The following is a 19,999-nucleotide window of genomic DNA, read 5'->3' as shown; positions in this document are numbered from 1 at the left end:
GGTGGCTCAGTTGGTAAAGCGTCTGGCTTCTGCTCAGGTCATGATCTCACGGTTCATGGGTTCGAGCCCCATGGCAGGCTCTGTGCTGACAGCTAGCTCAGAGCCTGGAATCTGCTTCCCATTCTGTGTCTCCCTCTCTCTCTCTGACCCTCCCCTGCTCATGCTGTCTCTCTCTCTCTCAAAAATAAATTAAAAAAAAAACATTAAAAAAATCAAATTTCTATTTAAGTACTGTACCTGACAATTCTCTATGCAGTCCAGTTTGGTTTTTTATATTTCATATTTCAGACTTTATAGTAATAAGTGGAAATTTTAAAACAAATTATTTATTTCTAAAGTTAAACCATTTTATAATTCATGTTCATGTAGCTCAAGTATAAAGAAAAAAATTTCAACATATCTTACCTTTGGGTGAAAATTATTACTCTTACCTTTTTTATAGTGTACTTTCTTTCCTTTAATTTTTAAAAAAATGTGTTTTTTTGAGAGAGAGCAAAAGTGTGAACAGAGGGAAGGGCAGAAAGAGGAGAGAGAGAGAGAGAGAGAGAGAGAGAGAGAGAGAGAGAGAGAGAATCTCAAACAGTTAACGTGGAACTCCACCTGGGCTCGAAGTCTGGAAACATGAGATCATGACCTGAGCTGAAATCGAGTCAGATACTTAACCAACTGAGCCACCCAGGTGCCCCTGTGGTTTTTGAATTTATTTTATTTTTTTTTATTAAAAAAATTTTTTTTAATGTTTATTTTTGAGAGAGAGAGATAGAGAGCAAATGAGGGAGGGGCAGAGAGAGACAAACACACAGAATCCCAAGCAGGCTCCAGGCTCTGAGCAGTCAGCACAGAGCCCAATGTGGGGCTTGAACTCACGAACTGTGGGATCATGATGTGAGCTGAAGTATGGTGCTCAATGAATGCACTGAGCCACCCAGGTGCCCCTTCCTGTGTTTTTAAACTGTGAAGTAATGGGATTATTAGGAAAACTTTTAGTTTCTTAATTTTTGTCCATGTTCCTTTTGGTTTTCTTTTTTGTCTCTGCTATTTTTTCATTGTCATGTCTTTGTGTGATCAGATCTTTCTCGAGCTCTAATGCCTTTTAGACATCCTTGAATAGATACCTCACACTCTATCTTCAAGATCCCAGGATCCTTAGTACCATGTCTGCTCTGCTCCTTCATCCCCCCATTCCAGTCGGTAAACTCTGGTGTGTTCGCACTGCCGGTCTGGGCCATCTCTGTGCACCCCCTGCTCTGCCGTATTTTAGCGCCACCCCCACCCCCGGCCCCCATCCTTTCTTCCTGATTACCAGAACAGCTTCTAAAGCAGTCTCTCTGCCTCCAGTTTGCCCATTTCTAATCCACTTTTCATATGGCCCCAAGTCTAAAATTTCAAAGTAACAATTTTATCACATTTCTCCTCTGCTTAAAAATTCTTACCAGTTTCAGGGTAAAATATAAACTTCTTAGTTTGACTTGTAAGATTTTTCATGTTATGGCCTCTTCACCCACCTGTGCCATATTTTTTGTAATTAACTGCTCATGCATCCATTCTCTTCAGGATACTGGATAGCTTGGAGCTTCCAAAGGCATCAGATGCTTTTGAACCTCCTCTCCTGCCTTTCACTGGAATGGCCCTGCTTTTTCTTCAGCTGGGTAACCTTTCAGATGTCACTTCTCCCCAAGCTCTGGTCTGGATAGCACCCAACCTACACATCTCCCTAGTATCCAGCACTGTGCTCTTTAGAATATTTTTTACACACTGTTGAATTTGTCTTGTTTCCACTACTGGAATTCACCAGGGACAGATACTTTTTTTCCCTTAACATCACATTGCTTTTAGTCATATAACGTGATACATGTAGGATCCTCCTGAGCCCTTGTATCATATTCAGTATTGATGGTGGTAGTCGTGGTGGCAGTGATGGGACCGCAATTAGAGTAATGCCCCAAACAGAGTAGGTTCTTAACCTATTCCAAAAAAGTTGTTGAATTTTAACAACTGTGCTGGATCAGTTGGCTGGCCACGTGCAAAAGAGTTCTGAAGTTGGGCATCACTCCATCTGCAAAAATTAAGTATGGATCAAAGAGCTAAATGTCAGAGCTAAAACTATAAAACACTTAGGAGAAACATTAAGTGTAAATCTTTGTACCTTAGTAATGCTTTCTTAAATAAAACACCTAAAGCACAAAGAAAATATACAGAAATCGGACTGTATCAAAATGAAAAAATGTTGTGCTTCAAAGGATACCATCAAGGAAGTGAAAAAACCCACAGAATGAGAGCATAGTGTTTGTATGTATATCTGATAAGGTACTTGTATACAGAATAAATGAAGAATTCTTATAACTCATAGAAACAAATTAAAAATGGACAAAGGATTTGAATAGGCATTTCTCCAGAGTGGATATACAAATGATCAGTCAGCACATGAAAAGATGTTCAGAACATATCATTAGTCATTAGGGAAATGCAAATCAAGACCATAATGAGGTGTCACTCCATACCCACTAGGATGACTGTGATCAAAAAGTAACAAGTGGTTGAGGATGTGGAAGAATTGGAACCCTCGTACACTGCTGATAGAATTATGAATTGTGAGATGATGTAGTCACTTTGGAAACAGCAAAGTTTGCCTCAGAAAGTTAAACACAGAGGAACCACTTGACCCAGCAATTTCATCCTACCTTGTGTCCTCCTGAAAAATAACATGGCCGTAAAAAAACTTTGGCAGGAAGGCACAGAGTAGCCTTCTTCCTAAGAGCTAAAAGTTACAAACAGCCCGACTGTTCCTCAGCTGATGAGTGGATAAGCATTCATAGGAGGAGTATTATTCAGTCCCGAACAAGAACGAGGCACCAGCTCATGCTGTAGCACGCATGCACCTTTACACATCTGCTCAGTGAAAGAAGCTGGTCACAGCGGACCACACATTGTGTGATTCCATTGAAACAAAATACCAGAAATCCAAGTCCGTAGAAACAAATTAGTCGTTGCTAGACACTAGAGGAATGGGGGACCAGGATGTGGTAAGTAAAGGGCACAAAATTTCTTTTTGGGGTAATGTAAATGTTTTAAAATTAGAGGGTGTAATGATGCAGTTTCATATAATCACTAAATTGTGTACCTTCAAAGGCTGAATTTTTTGGTATATGATTAATATCTCAAAACTTGCTTAAAAACATCACAGAGATACAGGATCCTATTGTTACTGAATTCTTTTTGTTTTTACTCAAGCTTTTCCTACAAAATTTAAAGATCATTTGCTTATCAGTAGTATTGGGGCAGTGGATTTTGCTAATTACTGTACTTTTTAGAATTGAGAAATTCTTATGTTTTATAGAAATTCTTTTTATAAGCAGATGAGGTGTGGTACATAGACACACTTGCTCTAAATCAAGAATGAGACCATTAGCATCCACTAGTGCCGTTTCTGGTGACAGGCAGAGTAGCTTTTGTCCAGGAGTTAGCATGTTTATGTATAAAAAGTTCTTAAATTGGGAGCATGCACTTAGAACTGTGAATTTTTGTGTATTTATTGGTTTTAAACTACTCTGAAGAGCTTCTGATTTGAATAATAAGAGAATGGAGCATTTATACTTTGTAAAACTTTAATATGGACGGTACCATTGAATTAATCTAGGAGTTCAGTTTTAATTGATGTCAGATAATTTTGTTCAGATAACCTTTTTTTGTCCCTCTGTTTTCTCTTCAGCCCATATAGCTGCAAAGAAGCTCCATGTGTTTTGATATACATTCCAGATGGGCATACAAAGGAAATGCCAACATCTGGGTCAAAGGAAAAGACCAAGGTAGAAACCACAAAAAATGAGGTAAATACTGACTTTTTTGGATATGTCTCTTGTCAGTGATATTTCTGCCCCAGGGTGGGGCAAGTAATCTCTATCTTCAGTGTGGGGTTTGAACTCACAACTCTGAGATCAAGAACATGCTCCAACAGTTGAGCCAGCCAGGTGCCCCAAATCCATTTCTCCTCCCCCTCCTCCTCTCCCCCTCCTCCTCTTCCTCCTGTTGTGAGAGAGCGCAGGTACCAGTGAGGGAAGGGCAGAGAGAGAATCAAGTAGGCCCCACCCCCAGCGTGCAGCCTTACACGGGGCTCTATCTCATAACCATGAGATCATGACCTGAGCTGAAATCAAGAGTCAGATGCTTAACCCATTGAGCCATCCAGGCGCCCCTCCTTACTTTGGGGTCACTGAGTAGAGCTGAAGGACTTAGAGGACCATCTGTTCTTACTACTCATTTTACACTTTGGAAAAAAAGGAAAATCCCTTGCCCAAGATAACAGAAGTTGTTACTGACAGAGTCAGGACAGGGACGCGGTTTTATGGTTCTCTGTCTGTACTTTTTCTGTTGGACTCCAGTGCTTCTGAGAGACGAGCTTCTGATAGACCGAGGTTTGGGAAAGAGAACCTGGTAGGAGCTGCCACGTTGTGGGCGAGAGGTTTCTTTCTTGAACCTCGGACGCAGACTGGACACTGCCATGCTAATTTACTGTTCCACAATGATTTTCCTGTTATTTGATTTTAACACCGCAGTTGTGGAAAATTTAGTTTTGCAAAGATACGACATCAGTGAAAGAAATGTTGCGTACTCTAATGTTAAAACCCAACCACCTAGAGCTTGTGGTACATACAGACTCCAAACGTAGAGTTTGACAGATGTTGGGTATGTTGCTCTGTTTACCTCAAGTATATGAAATACTTGGTGCACCCTGCAGCACCTCGATACATAGTCTGGGATCCATAGATGTTGGCAATTGGGTAAACATTGATGATTTGGCATCAGTGTTATTCTTGGGTAAGATATTTTGGAGGGCGGATTGGAAGTAGGATTAGAAGATGTGATAAATCAGTGTCTCGCTCTCTCTCTGACCCTCCCCTGCTCACACTCTCTCTGTCTCTCAAAAATAAATTTAAAAAATTAAAAAAGAAAAAAGAGGTTATAAGTGGTTAGGAAGCCAGAGGGTGAGAGCATGGAGGACATAAAGGAAGATATGAATTCAGTAAGTAGGATTGTTAAGACAGTAACTTCTAATTTTGTTTGGCTGACGAGGTAAAGAATAAATAACCTGAGCTAGGGAAGACAGAAGCACGTAAGTTTATTAGATGTGAGTTTGGAACTATTTACAGTAAGGATGTCCTGGCCTGAGCTTTCATTTACACAACTTAAGTACTGTGGGATCTCAGCCAAAAGAAAATCAAAAGGAAACAAATAAGAATTATATATATATATACCAGCAGTTCTCGAATGTTTTAGTCTCAAGACCCTTTACATTCTTAAAACTGGACCCCTGTTGTTTATGTGAGTTCTATTTATTAGTATTTGCTACATTAAAAGTAAAATTGACAAGTTTTTAAAAAACTTACTCATTTTAAAATGAAAATAATAAACCCAATTATATGCTTATCTAAATAACATTTTTATGAAAAATAACTGTTTTCCAAAGCAGAATTTTGAATTAGAATGTGTGGGTTTTGTACTTTTATTTGCTTATTTTTAAATATTTGCTTATTTACTTTTGAGAGAGAGCACGTGCATGTGTGCACACAAGTTGGGGAGGGGCAGCGATAGAGGGGGAGAGAGAATCCTGAGCACAGAGCCCAGTGTGGGGCTCAATCCCACGACCGTGAGATCATGACCTGAGCTGAAATCAAGTGTTGGGTGCTTAACCCACTGAGCCACCCAGGTGCCCCAGCACTTTTAAATATCTCTTTAATATCTGACTTAACAGCCTCCAAGAAATTGCACTGTATACTCATGAAGGATTGACTCCAAATGATGGACTACATATTAGTTTTATTATAAAATAACTGTGGGCTTGCAGCCCTCCTTTGAAAGGGTCTCAGAAATCCTCTGGGTTCAGGGCGTCTGGGTGGCTCACTCAGTTAAGTGTTCCACTTTGGCTCAGCCATGGTCTCACAGTTTGTGGGTTCAAGCCCCATGATGCTCCACACTGACAGTGTGGAACTGCTTGGGATTCTCTCTTCCCCCTCTCTCTGCTCCTTCCCAGCTTGTGCTCTCTCTCAAAAGTAAACAGTAAAAAAAGAAAGGAAGGAGGAAGAAGGAGGGAGGGACGGAGAGAGGAAGGAAGGAAGGAGGGAAAAGAAATCCTTTGGGTTCTGTAGACCATACTTGGAGAACCCCTCGTATCTGTAATAAACATCAGCTGGGAAACGTGGCTGCCCATTCCCTCTTTGGTCCCAGTTTCCACCCGTGCACCTCACCTTCTACATAGCCTGTAAAGATGCTAGTGTTATGCTGTAAGTTTATGTATTCTTTTTTATTTTCAAAATTTTATATGAATTCTAGTTAATTAGCATATAGTGTAATATTGGTTTCAGAAATTTGTCTTTCCTGAAAAACATAATGCTTTGTAAAATGGCATACTAAAAACAACCGGGCTGCTTTATTAGGGAAAATAGAGTTGGGGCAGAACAGTAAGAATAAGAACCTGTTCATCTCATGTAGTTTCTTTCAGTCAAGTGGTGGCTGGTCAGCTGTCACCGAAGGCTCAGCTAGGCTGGGCGTCTGCAGTGGCTCACCCAGAGGAGGTATCGGATGAAACCGCTATGGGGAACCTCCGTAGCCTGCTAGTGTCAGGGTAGTGAGACTTCGTATGTGACAGCTCGGGGCTCCAAAAGTGGCTGTCCGATAGCCACGGTGGAAGCACCATGGCCTTTTATGATTTAACTTTGAAACTGTCACACAGTGTCATTTCTGCTGTTCTCTGTTGGTCCGAGCACTCATGAGCTTGCCCACATTCAAGGGGAGGGGACATAGACTCTACCTCTTGATGGAAAGAGTGTCAGAAGGTTTGTGGGTGTGCTTTGGAACCTGCAGAGATCCTAATGGGAACTCAAGAACAGCTGCCTGGCGTTGGTATCCAGCACCGCCAACCGTCAGCCAGCGTTCGGATCTTAAATCGGAAGGCTAATGCTCTGTCCTTTGACACGCAGGCTTGAGAGTATTTGCCTCTAGCAGAGATCAGTATCATCAGAGATAAAGTCAGACTCAGCATGTACCTTGCTTTGTCTTTTTTTTGTTTGTTTTTTTTAAGCACAGGAGGATAGCTTTTCAAATTTTCTTCATTTACACTTGCACCTTCATTTGGCATCTTAATGTTATGGTAAACAATGTTTTCAAAGTACCGCCTGCACTCAAGGAAGCCTCTTTTAAAGCTTTCTCCTTTAATTGTGAGAAAGCTTTTTCCTGAATGCTTTTTTTTCTGATGAACACACTGGGAGAGATCTCCACCAGGTGGTGTGATTTTTCAGTGTTACCCTGATACTATTTTTCAGGCATGAATGAGTCAGTTCATGTTATCAAAAGTAAGTGTAACAGAACAGAATTTGTATTTTTGACACAGAGTGGCTCCCTTTATTGTATTTTTCCTTTACTGTATAATAGGCATCTGTATGTGTATATTAACAGTTATGGTTATATATTTTAAAGGAGTAGTTTTTAATGTATGTGGTTTTGTTTTTCTTTAAGATTTTACTTTTTTTTTTAAGTAACCTCTACACCCAGTGTATGATCCCAAGATTCAGAGTCTCATGCTCTACCTACTGAGGCAGCCAGCTGCCCCGAGCATATGTGGTTTTTAGCTTACATGCTAACTTCAGAACTTCACCCCCATGTAAAATGCAGCTCCGATGGAGCTTAGGGCCCCTCTTAGCTATCCCAGTAAAGATGTCTTAAAGACCATTCAGAATGCTGATCTGGGGTCAGGACAGAGTCCTGTAACTTTGGAGTTAATGCACGTGACTCATGAATGTGGGTGAGATGCTGAAAGGTTAAATAGAAGACCACTAAAGAAGAAAGCCATGGGGAAGGTGTGATGTGAGCTGGGTTTTGAATTTGGAAGGGCTTTTCAGTAGGGTGGAAAGCATCCTAGGCAGAAGGAAAGTATGACATTGAGAATAAATATAGCATAGTTATTCACTATCCAGAGATCATTTTAGTGAACGTCTCTCTAGGTGCGTGTACTTATATATAACCATTTGCCCATCAATATGTAACTTTATACAAATGGAATTGTTCCTCAGTAAGGAGTTAAACTTGTATCACAATATTTTGTGGAAGTCTTTCTTGTCAACAATCTAGATATTGTCTCCTCTTTTAAAAAATTATTATTAATTATTATTAATAACACCTAAATCTTACTGATAGTCACTTTTTCTCAGCCTGCTTTGTGACTAAAAGCTTTACACAGATTTATTACCTTTTATTTTCGCATCACACTGATGGGTTCAATGCAGTTACTCCTCTCTTACAGTTAAAACCAGAAACAGCTTGGGTAAGTAATTCAGGGTCGCACAGCGAGTATGTGGTGGAACAGTGATTTACTCTCAGACACAGTGGATGTGTCATAATTTCTTTAAACCTCTAATGGTAAAGATTTAGGTTATTTTCAGCTTTTTACTGAGATACAAATGCTCTGGTGAATATCCATGTCCCTCTGTTTACTTCTGTCATTTTTCACTGAGATAAATTGTTGAGAATGAGATTGTTTACTGAAACTTTTTAAGGGCTTAAAACTTAAAAATTTTTTAGCATGGAATGTTGGAAGACAATCAGTGTGACAGTTTTGTGGGAAGACGTTTAACATGAGTTAACTGTTTATTTCACTTTTGGTTTTCTGCCTCTGTAGCCAGCTGCTCCTCGTAAGGAGAGACCAGGTCCTCCTTTGGATAATACTCGTGCTACATTTGAGGATCCCTCGGTCCTTTACAAAAGAGTGGCCGCCCAAGGGGATGTGGTTCGTGAATTAAAAGCCAAGAAAGCAGCAAAGGAAGATATAGATGCGGCTGTCAAACAGCTTTTGGCCTTGAAAGCTGAATATAAGGAGAAAACCGGCCAGGAGTACAAGCCTGGAAATGCCGCCGCGGCCGCGCCGAAGGTTCCTTCCGTGCCCGCGGCAGGGCCTCTGGACAGATCTCTGTATGATGAGGTTGCAGCCCAGGGAGAGGTGGTTCGTAAACTGAAGGCTGAAAAAGCCCCCAAGGTCAGTCTGCTGGGACGAGTCGAGACAGCATTGTGAGGAAGGTGCAGGATGGTTGCGTCTGGTCGTGTCCGAAGACGTGTGGTTTTATGGACTGTCTGCTTGAGTATTTTGGCGGAACAGTCAACACTCTCTGATGCCTCGATGGGCCAGGCTCGGGAGATGTTAGCGAGAAGTAGCTTGCCGTGCGGGTGGGGGAGGGTGTCGTGGGAGGGGACCGACACACCGTGGCCCACGTGATGAGACTGTAGTCCCCGGCGATGCGTAAACCAGTCTCTCCAGTGTTCGTGGCGGGGAAGGAGGAGACAGTTCATTAGGGACATTTAACGTAGTCCTGAGGTAGAGGAAGCCCTTATGGACGAACAGAGTTCAGGGAAGGTGCTCTTTAGGTGTCAGTCCATGGTCCTCTAGCTTCACCAGAGAGCTCGCTGGGACTGCAGAGAGCTCAGAGGGACTGCAGGGTCCCTCCTCTTGAACTTCTGCCTCTGCAGGTTCAGAGTGCACCGAGAACGTGCGTTTGTGAAGAGTTGTCCAGGGGATGCTGGTGCTGCCGGCCTGGGGCCCGAGTGGAAGGCTCGGAGGGGCGGGGGCGGAGCGGTCTGAAGGTTCAGGGGGTGGGCAGGGAGTAATGGGCCGTCCAGAGGATTTTGACCAGTGACTGTTTCCCCTGAGAGAGGAACCCGAAAGTGATACTAAGTTTTGACTGAAGTGTACATTTTATTCTTGTTTTAATGATATCTTTAGGCAAAACATTTAGCCAAATGGGTGGTAGCCCTGGGTGTGGAGCAGGATTGTTTGCTGGGAGGGACGAAAGGAATGGCTCTGTGATTGAAAAGGGCCGTATTTCCTAATCAGGACGTATAGTTCTATTTGAGCAGTAGTGTAGTTCTATAAATAAAACACGACCAAATGAGTAGTGCTCTAACTGGGTAGAATTCAGAAACTTTAAGTTTGATAAACTATAAAGCTTATATAACTCATAAACTTCCAGAATTGTAGACTCTGGGCTGTGACAAGAACACAGAGAGGTGTGGTGAACCCTTGAACTTGACTTCTGTGACTGGAGGGGATTTGTTGTCCCATCAGTGTCCTGGGCTTTGGTGGGAGGAGAATGGATAAGAGGTTCCTCCCCTCCTTAACGGTTGCTAGGCATCTGACTGGAATTCGGAAGCCCCTAAGATTCTTTCTTTTGTGGACATTTGACCTCTGCTGAAGAGAGAAAATGCTTTAGGGAGACCTTAGGGTTTTGGTCCAGAAGTTAATGTTTTTCTCTCCGTTGTGAAGTGTGAGAAATCTCTTCCCTTTTCTCTTTAGTGAGCCTGTTGGAAGTCCTGCAGAGCTATGATCTTAAAATAGCTCGGCTTCTAAGAATAGAGTCTGCAGCTTAGGTAGAAATCCTTGATATTTCCTACCCTTTAGGCAAGGTGAGGAGTATTTCCCACTCCGTACATGACCCACTCTGTAGATCAGGCACAAACTGTGGACCCCTCTCAAGATATAATTTGAGGGGAAGAGCTTTGGCTTTAAATTCCGTCATTCTGAGTAGAGTACATTGAGGTTCTGTGCTGATTCTTGGCCAGCTAACTGTGGGGTAGTAACAGCCCCAACCAGCTACACCTCCCATCTCTTTGGGTCAATGGGTCATGTCATACTTTTCCTGAAACAGCATTGGCAAGCTTATGGAAAGTCAGCGCCTATGGGTAAAAAAAATCCAAATTTCTTCAGTAGTTAGGCAGGTACTTTTACTAGGTGCTTTTTGATAATGATGAATGTGAACTGAAATGAAGCTGGACTTTAGTTTAACATTGTTTTATTGAATGCTTAAAATGCTCCGTATCAGCGTTTCAAAATCCTGTGTATATTTTTTCTTCTCTAAATGCTAACAGTAGTATATAGTGCTCTCTCCTGTTACAGGAATCAGCCCATTTACAAGGAATGGAAGGTGTTACTTAGACCACATCTGGCACCATGTACTGTAACACTGGTGCTGTCCTTACATTTAATCCTCCCCAACAGCTGTGTTCAAGAATGTCCAAACAACACTCCTTTTCTGTTTGTTCATTTTAGCAACCAGTGAGCAACTGAATATGAAAATAACTTCCTCAAGTTAACAAAGCCTGGATTCCAATTTTGCAGTCAGATTCCCGATTTATTTCTCATTAGATGTGATGGTAGTGGTGTGTTGCATTATGAACACTAGAGAGTTCTGGTTTTACCAGTTTATTAATTTATTAAGCAAGTCTGTATGTATTTTACACTAATAACTTGTCTAAGCCTCATAACAGTTCCATTTCCTAAAAAATTAGTTCTTCTGTTAAGTCATGTTCAATGGTAAAGTGTTAGTTGCAAACTTCAATTAGACTTTTCTTTTTCTATTTATCCATCTGTCTGTTCTCCCTCGATCCCCACCGCCCGTCCCCCACTTGAGGATCAGATAGGTAATTCTGTGTAGGAATTTGTAAGCATAAAGGCAGAGTATAAACAAAAGGTAGGCACGGAATGAAAACCTGGAAGAGTCTACCTTCAGTTTCTCCTTCAAGTCCACCTTCTCCTCTTTCCTTCTCCTCCTGCTCAGTAGTTGTTGCACAACAGTGCACCTTGCATATCTGAGAATACACCGAAGATTAAAATAATTCTGAATGCTGAGTTGCTTTAAAATTGAAGTCTCATTTCAGATTTGAAATACTAACTTTTATTTTATTTTTGTTTAATGTTTTACTTATTTTTGAGAGAGAGAGAGAGAGAGAGACAGACAGACAGTGTGAGCAAAGGAGGGTCAGAGAGAGAGAGGGAGACACAGAATCCGAAGACAGGCTGTGCTGACAGCTCAGAGCCCCGCTCAGAACCACAAGATCATGACCTGAGCCGAAGTTGGACGCTTAACAGACTGAGCCACTCAGGCTTCCCTATAGTAATGACTTTTTAATTTAAGTAATAAATGACAAGCAAAATCAGTGATTATCACGTTAAGTAAAAATAATTTAGGGGCGCCTGGGTGGCTCAGTTCGTTGAATGTCCAACTTCATCTCAGGTCATGATCTCACAGTTTGAGGGTTCAAGCCCTGCATCAGGCTCACCGCTGTCAGCACAGAGCCTGCCGTGGATCCTTTGTCCTCCTCTCTCTCTGCCATTCCCCTGCCCATGCTCTCTCTCAAAAATAAAATAAAAACTTAAAAAAAAAATTCACAGTTGTTTCATCTTGTCATTCACAGGCTCTTTTTGTCTGATCCCGTCCCAATGGACACATGTTGATTGTCTTTTACTTCTGCCCTTATAGCATTTCAGTTCACGGCACCTTTTAGTTTATGCCCCCAGTAATTCATCTTCAGTATTCTACCAATCTGTGTTCTTTTATGTTTCACACCAGTGTTTGTGGTTTTAAAACCCAAATCATAGCATATCTGTATTTAGCTTAAGGAAAGGAAAGAAAACCCCGTGTTCTACCCCTTTGTCTGGTAAACAGGCTGTTTGAGGAAACCACTGCCCCTAACACCTACCCCAAATAGCCTTAAGAATTCTAAGGCCAAGAAGTAAAGATTGCAGGGGGAGAAAATCAGAAGAAACAAGCCCATCCTTTGTCTTGACAGACTTTGAGCTTCTTGCTTGGGATTCGTGTGTGATGGGTTTCTGCTGTATCTGTATTTGGTACTTAATGCAAACTTGCTTTTGCTCTAAGCAAATATAAATCCATCCATCTTGTGAGACAGGACATGTCACAAGACTGACTACAGCTTAGAGATCTTCTAGGAAAGTCTGAGGAGTTTGTATTGATTGATTTGTGTCGGAGAAAAGTAGCAGATACGTTGTGATTTCGGTAAACAAATGAGTAGCCAGATTGAGAAACAGCAGAAGAGGTGTTCCAACCCGGATGGTTCCAGCCTGGGTCTCTGCTGGGCAGGGCCGGCCCCGGGGATGGGGTTCCATAATTGGGCTGTTGCTTACAGGGAAGGCTAAATAGATTTAAATAAAACGTAAGCTAAATTAGTTGACTTAAGAAAAAAGACCTCTCTTGGAAAACCGGTGTACTTTTAGTTCACTAAATCTCCTGGCAGACTTTGTATAGGAGACAGGCTTCATTTCTTCCCCTCCCCAACTTGGAGAATTCCCGCTTTGGATTACCCTCCATCTCCCACCCCGCTACCAGGGAGAATCTGCTTCCGGAGTCATTATCACTGATGTGTGCCGGTCTCGTTCTCGGATATGTTAGGAAGGAACAAAAAGTGGGAGAACATTTATAGAGTTGGGGAAAAATGGATGAGGTCCGATAAAAGTATTAAAAAAAAAAAAACAAAAAACAAAACTGGTTTCACTGATCATTGAAGTGCCCTGGCCATGTTGAAAGGTTCTCTTACCATTTTAAATTGGCAAAGTTCTAGGATTTTCTTACTAAGGTTCTTTCCTTCCCTGTGGGGAAATGTGTCCATCTAGTGGCTGCTGCCCCAAGTATCTGTCCAGGGTCTTCTCGTTGTGCTTGTGGCCAGGTGAGCTGCCCCGTCTGCTGAGTGGGTCGCCTCCCTCGGACTCGCGTCTTAAAGTTTCTCAGATGCGGCCTCGTGTGGGCTGTTCTTTCTCATTCCTCTGCACCAGCAGTGATTTACTGAAACCTTGTCATGCTGGACTGGCATACGTTAGATAAGTTTAAAATGATCTTTGTCCGTGAAGAACTTAAAACTTATCAGCACATGTTACTCTTGCATCGTGTAGTGCCATCCAATTTCCCTTTGTAAACGCCTCTTATTCCAGAAAACTAGTATATTGAAAGACATTTTCTCCTCATTCTATGAGACATCAACAAGTAAGAATCATAGATACCTTCTGAAAATGCCGTTTTCATGGCACGTTAGCAGGAGTGAACCGGACATGTAGATCATTGTTTCCGACCTTCTGGGATGTTTGGCAAACTGTGAGGGCCAAGACCACAGATTCTAGAATAAACCCTAGATTAAATCCCAGCTCTTCCACCACTAAGTGTGGAACTTTGGGTAAGGTACTTAATCTTCCTAAGCTTTACTTCTATAAAACGAGAGATAAAATGATCCACATAAGCACTTAGCGTAGTGTCTAACATGCAGTAAATAGGCCATAAAATGATAGTGATGATTTTTTTTATATTGATAACTCTAATTCAAGAATCTTTAGATACATTCTAAATCCGATAAAACTGCATAGGGAGTAGTATAATTTCACTGTTTTGAAAAACAACCTGAATAGAAAACTTAGTTACAATATTCCATTTCTCAGTTGGAGGGGATATAAGTACATATAATTCACTCTATCTTTACAATATCATGTAATAATGAAGTGATGGACACATTAGAATTTTCTTCTTCTTCTTCTTTTTAATGTTTTTATTTTTGATACAGAAAGAAACAGAGCACGAGAGGGGGAGACACAGGATCTGAAGACAGGCTCCAGGCTCTGAGCTAGCTGTCAGCACAGAGCCTGACGCGGGGCTTGAACTCATGAACGTGAGATCTGACCTGAGCTGAAGTCGGAGGCTTAACCGACTGAGCCACCCAGGCGCCCCTAGAATTTCTTTGTAATATTTTGTATTATTATCTTGTCAAGCAAGGTTTCTTTTCCTTCATGAAGGGTGTGCCATTTGACTTCAGACTCTGGTCAACGCTTGCTTAGAGTGGAGATTGGGACTTGTTTCAGAGGCCTCTTGCTGTAGAAGTGGTTGCAGGAAAGTCCTTTAACTTTTTCCCCCATTTTCTTTCTTTTAGCTGATGGAAGGTTCATTTTCCTTGGTTCTTTTGTGTCTCTTTTCTTAGGAACTATGTCTTATTTCTTAGGAACATGTAGATTCTGCTGTGAAAATGCTTTTAATTCCTTTTTTAATTTTTAATTTTATTTATTTAGAGAGAGAGCATGAGCAGAGGAGAGGAAGAGAAGGAGAATCCCAGGCAGGCTCCGCACTGCCAGTGCAGACCCCGACATGGGGCTCAGACTCATGAACTGTCAGATTGTGACCTGAGCCAAAACCGAAAATCAGACACTTAACTGACTGAGCCACTCAGGTGCCCCCAAAATGCTTTTAGTTCTAAAGACAGAATGTAAACAAGAGACAGGTCAGAGGTACAACTCTGGCAAGCTTCCTGCTTCTCTTTGTGTCATTTCTCCTCTTCTGTGTACTCCTTCTGTGTGGTACCTGGTGTGACAGACTCTGCCTCAGCAGGCAGCAAACACTGTATCATTGAGCAGGATAAGGAAATATCAGTTGTTGATTCGTGGATCCAGATTCTTTAAAGGTATCCCAGGGCTCCCCCCTGTATGCCTTTGACCCCAGTGGTGGTATTCTTCCTGGCTTCTGTGGGTTGCCTTTAGCTGTTACAATGTGGCCGTGAAACTTGGAGAGGGTCACTTGGAGGCCCTTTCTCTCTCTCTGGTTGATGCCTTGGCTTCTCAGTGGTATCTCGGTCTGTGCGTAGACAGCACTCCCACTCAGGGAAGGGTCCCACGGGGTCCTTTGCCTGTGTCGTCCTCTGCTGGAACCACAGGTGTCTCCGCTGGGCCGAGTGTTTCATCCTTTTTCATTCTGATTATGTAGAAGTATCAGAGGATGAGGTATATAGGTTAGTGTCTAACTAAAACCTCAGCACACCTTCTCATTGTATTGTAAGTTTTTAAAAGAACAATGAACTATTCTTTAGTTGTCCCCAAACTGGTTCGTTTTGATGCTATATTTAGTGTTTGTTTAGTAGGCTAATAAACATGAGGTTTCTATAGAAAGCCATTGAGCTGATCTTTGTTCTGATTTTGTAAATTCATACTTGACTCTTTATAGACCCAGGGCTTGGACACTGCCCTTTTGCTTGGATATTCTATTATTTATTTGTCTATTTACATATGTAAAATGGGAAGTTATGGTACTATATGTGTATGTGTGTTTATTTTTGTGACTTGTATATAGGATTATATATTTTTTTAATTTATCTTTTTAATATTTTATTTATTTTTGATACAGAGAGAGACAGAGCATGAGGGGGAGAAGGGCAGAGAGAGAGGGAGACAGAATCTGAAGCAGGCTCCAGGCTCTGAGCTAGCTGTCAGCACAGAGCCCGGCGCGGGGCTCGAACCCACGAACGTGAGATCTGACCTGAGCCTAGGTCAGAGGCTTAACCGACTGAGCCACCCAGGCGCCCCAGGATTATATTTTGATTTATATTTTCAATGTCTTTTTTTAGCTTTGATTTGTTATTCTGTGATTGAACGCCTTTGTTGCTTGGGTTTCTCCATGATTATTTATAGGAATACTTTGATAGCAACAAATGACTTTCAATAATCATTGAAATTTTCAGAAATTTCAGAAAGTTTCCAATAATTGTCTTGTTGTCTTTTATTTCAGGCGAAAGTAAATGAAGCGGTAGAATGCTTACTCTCCCTGAAAGCTCAGTACAAGGAAAAAACCGGGAAGGACTACATCCCTGGTCAGCCCCCATCATGTCCAAGTTCACAGTCCGGTCCTACCAACAGCTCTGAGCCTGTGGGTCCAGAAACCCCAGAAGCCAAAGTGCTCTTTGACAAAGTAGCTTCTCAAGGAGAGGTAGTTCGAAAACTTAAAGCTGAAAAAGCCTCTAAGGTTAGTGGGATATTTAGTTTGTATTTTTGTTTTTCACATTACAGGCTATTTTCTTTGCCCGGAATACTTTCTGGCCCATCATATATTTCAGTCTGCAACTTTTGCGTAGTGGGGAAGCCTTCACTGACCATTTCCCTCCCCACCTAGATTTGACTAGACATTCTCATAGGACTCTGCCTTTCTCTGACATGGTGCTTAAACACTCTGTACTTCAGCTGTTGGGTAAATTGTCCCTTTCTCTCTAGGCAGGAACCTGGAAAATAGGGACCTAGCCTCTAGCAGTGCCTTGCTCTTCATAGGCCCTTGACGCCTGCTCTTTGTTTTCCTCAATTCTCCTAAAGCTGACTCAGTCTCAGATGGCAGGTTCTATTTATTTTGAGCTCTGGTGTAGTTTGTGCTAATTATATTCTCTTCCTAGAAGTAGGATTTTTTGGTACAGATTTGTGAGTGGGAAACAGTCATTACAGGTTTTGAAATTTAACCAGTAATACAGAAATTTGATTATTGTTATTTTTATGGTTGTGAAATGCTCAACGAATACAGTTTAATGGCTCCTAACTTAAATTGCAATGGAGTACCTGTTACACACTAGTGCTTTCTCCTAGAACTTTCTGTGGTGGCGGGCATATTGTGTCGCAGCTCTGTGCAGCACAGCAGTCTCTAGCCACGTGTCATCATTGAAGACTTGAAATGTGGCTGTTGTGACTGAGGAACCGAGTTTCAAATTTTAATTAATTTTAATAGCCACGTGCGGCTGGTGACTGCTGTGTGGATAGGGCAGTTATAATACTGTTTTTCAGTCCCTCTTTTGCACAGTTCTGTCCATTGATCATATTTTTTTGTTCCCAGCAGTTAGTATATTTAATGTTCTCCACCCCTACCCCATTTCCCTCTGCCTTTAGTTGTGTTTTCAAATCTGCTTAGGAAGCTTTGGAGATTGGTGCTTTGAATTAAATATCCTCTTCTCTTCCCTCCTTCGTTAAACTAAAGGATCAGGTGGATGCGGCCGTCCAGGAACTCCTTCAGCTGAAGGCACAGTACAGATCCCTAACAGGAGCCGAGTATAAGCCTGTCTCTGCCACTGGGGCTGAGGACAAGGATAAGAAAAAGAAAGAAAAAGAAAATAAGTCTGAAAAGCAGAATAAGCCTCAGAAACAAAGTGACGGCCCAAAGAAAGAGTCCTTTAAAAACCAAGGCAGTGGGCTGTCGTCCAGCGGAGCAGGAGAAGGGCAAGGGCCTAAGAAACAGACCAGGTAATAAAACGTGGAAGCTCTTAGACGTGAAGCAAAGCTTTGGATGAATTAGGCTCTTAAATTATTTTTTCTAAAAACAAATTTTGGTGAGTTTGACTATCACATGAAGGTGGAGAATGCTAGAGGTATAGTGCCAGCAGGGAGCTGTGGTCAGTTTTCTGTTTATTTAAATAGGTAACACATCCGTTTGCTTGGTTCAGGAATTTCCGAATATAAAAAGTTCGGTTGAAGTCTCGCTTCCTGTCTTCCCAGTTTCTCCTCCCACCCTGACTAACTGGTAACCACAGCTGGTCTCTTCTGTAACCACTGACGGATCTTCATTTGGTTACATAGTAGAAACAAATACATATAAACAGTCTCTTTTTCCTCCCTTTTAACACAGTTGGTAGCCTGATAGGAGTCATTGTTTTATACCTTAAGCAAATTTTTTGAATGAAAATTTTTTATGGAATGACAACATCATTCTTAATAGGATTTTAAATTTGGTCAGTTAAATAGGAAACAAAGCTATTTTAAAGGCAAAATAAATAGTGGCGTAGATGGTGTTTGAGTTTGTTCTAGTTCATAGGAGCAGCGTGACGTCCCGTCTGTAATCCCCACGCAGAAGGGGAGGGAACTTTGTGTCGGCTTCCTTTCATGGCTCAGCAAAGGGAGAAAGCTGCCATTAGCAACGGTTCCTGGGAGATCTTTTGGTTTTAGATTTGTTTAGCTGATTTTAAAATCCTGCCTCCTAGCTCTCACATCATGTGCAGTGTCTCCTTAAATGAGAATGTAACGGTTGTTTTTCTAGCGTTTTGACTAGGCCAGCAGATTTATGGGTTACAAAACAATAGAACAGAGAACAGGATTTCTCACCTTTCACATCTTTGTGAAAGGGCCAGTTTGCATGTAGGTATCTTGTTGAGCCGTGTCAAAACTAAAACAGCAGAGAAGAGCAATATAAACATGTTAAGATTTTAAGCCAATAGAGGCGCCTGGGTGGCTCAGTCAGTTAAGCCTCCGACTTCGGCTCAGGTCAGATCTCAAGTTTGTGGGTTCGAGCCCCGCATTAGGCTCTGTGCTGACAGCTAGCTCAGTGTCTGGAGCCTGCTTTCGGTTCTGTGTCTCCTCCTCTCTCTGCCCCTCCCCCTCTCATGCTCTGTCTCTCTCTGTATCAAAAATTTAAAAAAAGATTTTAAGACAACAAAGCTTTGTTGGCAAACTCTGAAACAACTGCTGGGTGAGTTTTCCTATGTGGATCATAAACCACAGTTCTGGAGTAATTATTGGTGCTCCAAGAAGAGGAGTCTTTGTCTGGATTAATTTTTTTATTTTTTTGTTGCAGATCTTATTTTGGAAGCATTTGTGCAACCTTTTTTTTTTTTTTTTTTTTAACATTTATTTAATTTTGAGAGACAGACAGCACAAGCAGGGAAGGGGTAGAGAGAGAGGTAAACACAAAATCCAAAGCAGGCTCCAGGCTCTGAGCTGTCAGCACAAAGCCTGACTCGGGACTCGAACCCACGAACCGTGAGATCATGACCTGAGCCGAAGTCAGACTCTGAACCAACTGAGCCACTCAGGCGTCCCTTCAACATTTATTTACTGCAATTAAAAGAAAAATTTTGGCACGCCTGGGAGGCCCAGTCCATGGAGTGTCTGACTCTTTGCTTTCTGCTACGTCATGATCCCAGGGCCATGGGATTGATCCTTGTGTCAGGCTCCGTGCTGAGCGTGGAGCCTGCTTAAGAGTCTCCCTCTGCCCCTCTCCCCCACGCATGTCCTGTGTCCCTAAAATACAAAAGAAAAGAAAAATTTGTTAACTATGTAAGGCTTTTATATACTTATCTATGCACACGTGTACACACATACAGCCTTGTTTTTTATTTGACATGTACTTTGAGTGGGACACTGATCTTGCTGATTATAATTTTTTCTGGATTAAGATTGGTAAAAGATTCTTCTTTTTCATGAGAGAATTTTATGTAAGTAGATTCTATCTTTATTACAAATACATTGCCTTGTAAAGGACTTTGTAAAAGAGGTGTTTGCATTAAAATCATAGCTTTTGTTAGGCTTGACCTTCCTAGTTCTTTGTGGACAGTACCTAACCACCTTTAAGAGATGGCAAAATTGTTTTCTAGGTAAAAAACTTTATTTGGGGAT

At 41.7% G+C, this 19,999-nt stretch overlaps 1 protein-coding gene across 1 annotated transcript in view; it reads left to right on the top strand.

Annotated features, from left to right (window-relative positions):
* Positions 1 to 19,999, top strand: part of EPRS (glutamyl-prolyl-tRNA synthetase) — a 67,210-nt gene that overhangs the window by 32,417 nt on the left and 14,794 nt on the right. Inside the window, exons 17-21 of the mRNA XM_029933405.1 lie at positions 3,710 to 3,827; positions 8,669 to 9,022; positions 16,368 to 16,601; positions 17,592 to 17,854; positions 19,780 to 19,783. Of these exons, the coding sequence (XP_029789265.1) occupies positions 3,710 to 3,827; positions 8,669 to 9,022; positions 16,368 to 16,601; positions 17,592 to 17,854; positions 19,780 to 19,783 (973 nt within the window). The remainder of the gene's footprint in view (positions 1 to 3,709; positions 3,828 to 8,668; positions 9,023 to 16,367; positions 16,602 to 17,591; positions 17,855 to 19,779; positions 19,784 to 19,999) is intronic.

This window comes from Suricata suricatta, chromosome 3 (assembly GCF_006229205.1).
Source record: "Suricata suricatta isolate VVHF042 chromosome 3, meerkat_22Aug2017_6uvM2_HiC, whole genome shotgun sequence".
Taxonomy (NCBI): Eukaryota; Metazoa; Chordata; class Mammalia; order Carnivora; family Herpestidae; genus Suricata; species Suricata suricatta.
Note: the sequence above shows the minus strand (reverse complement) of the source record. Positions and strands in the feature narration are given on the sequence as shown.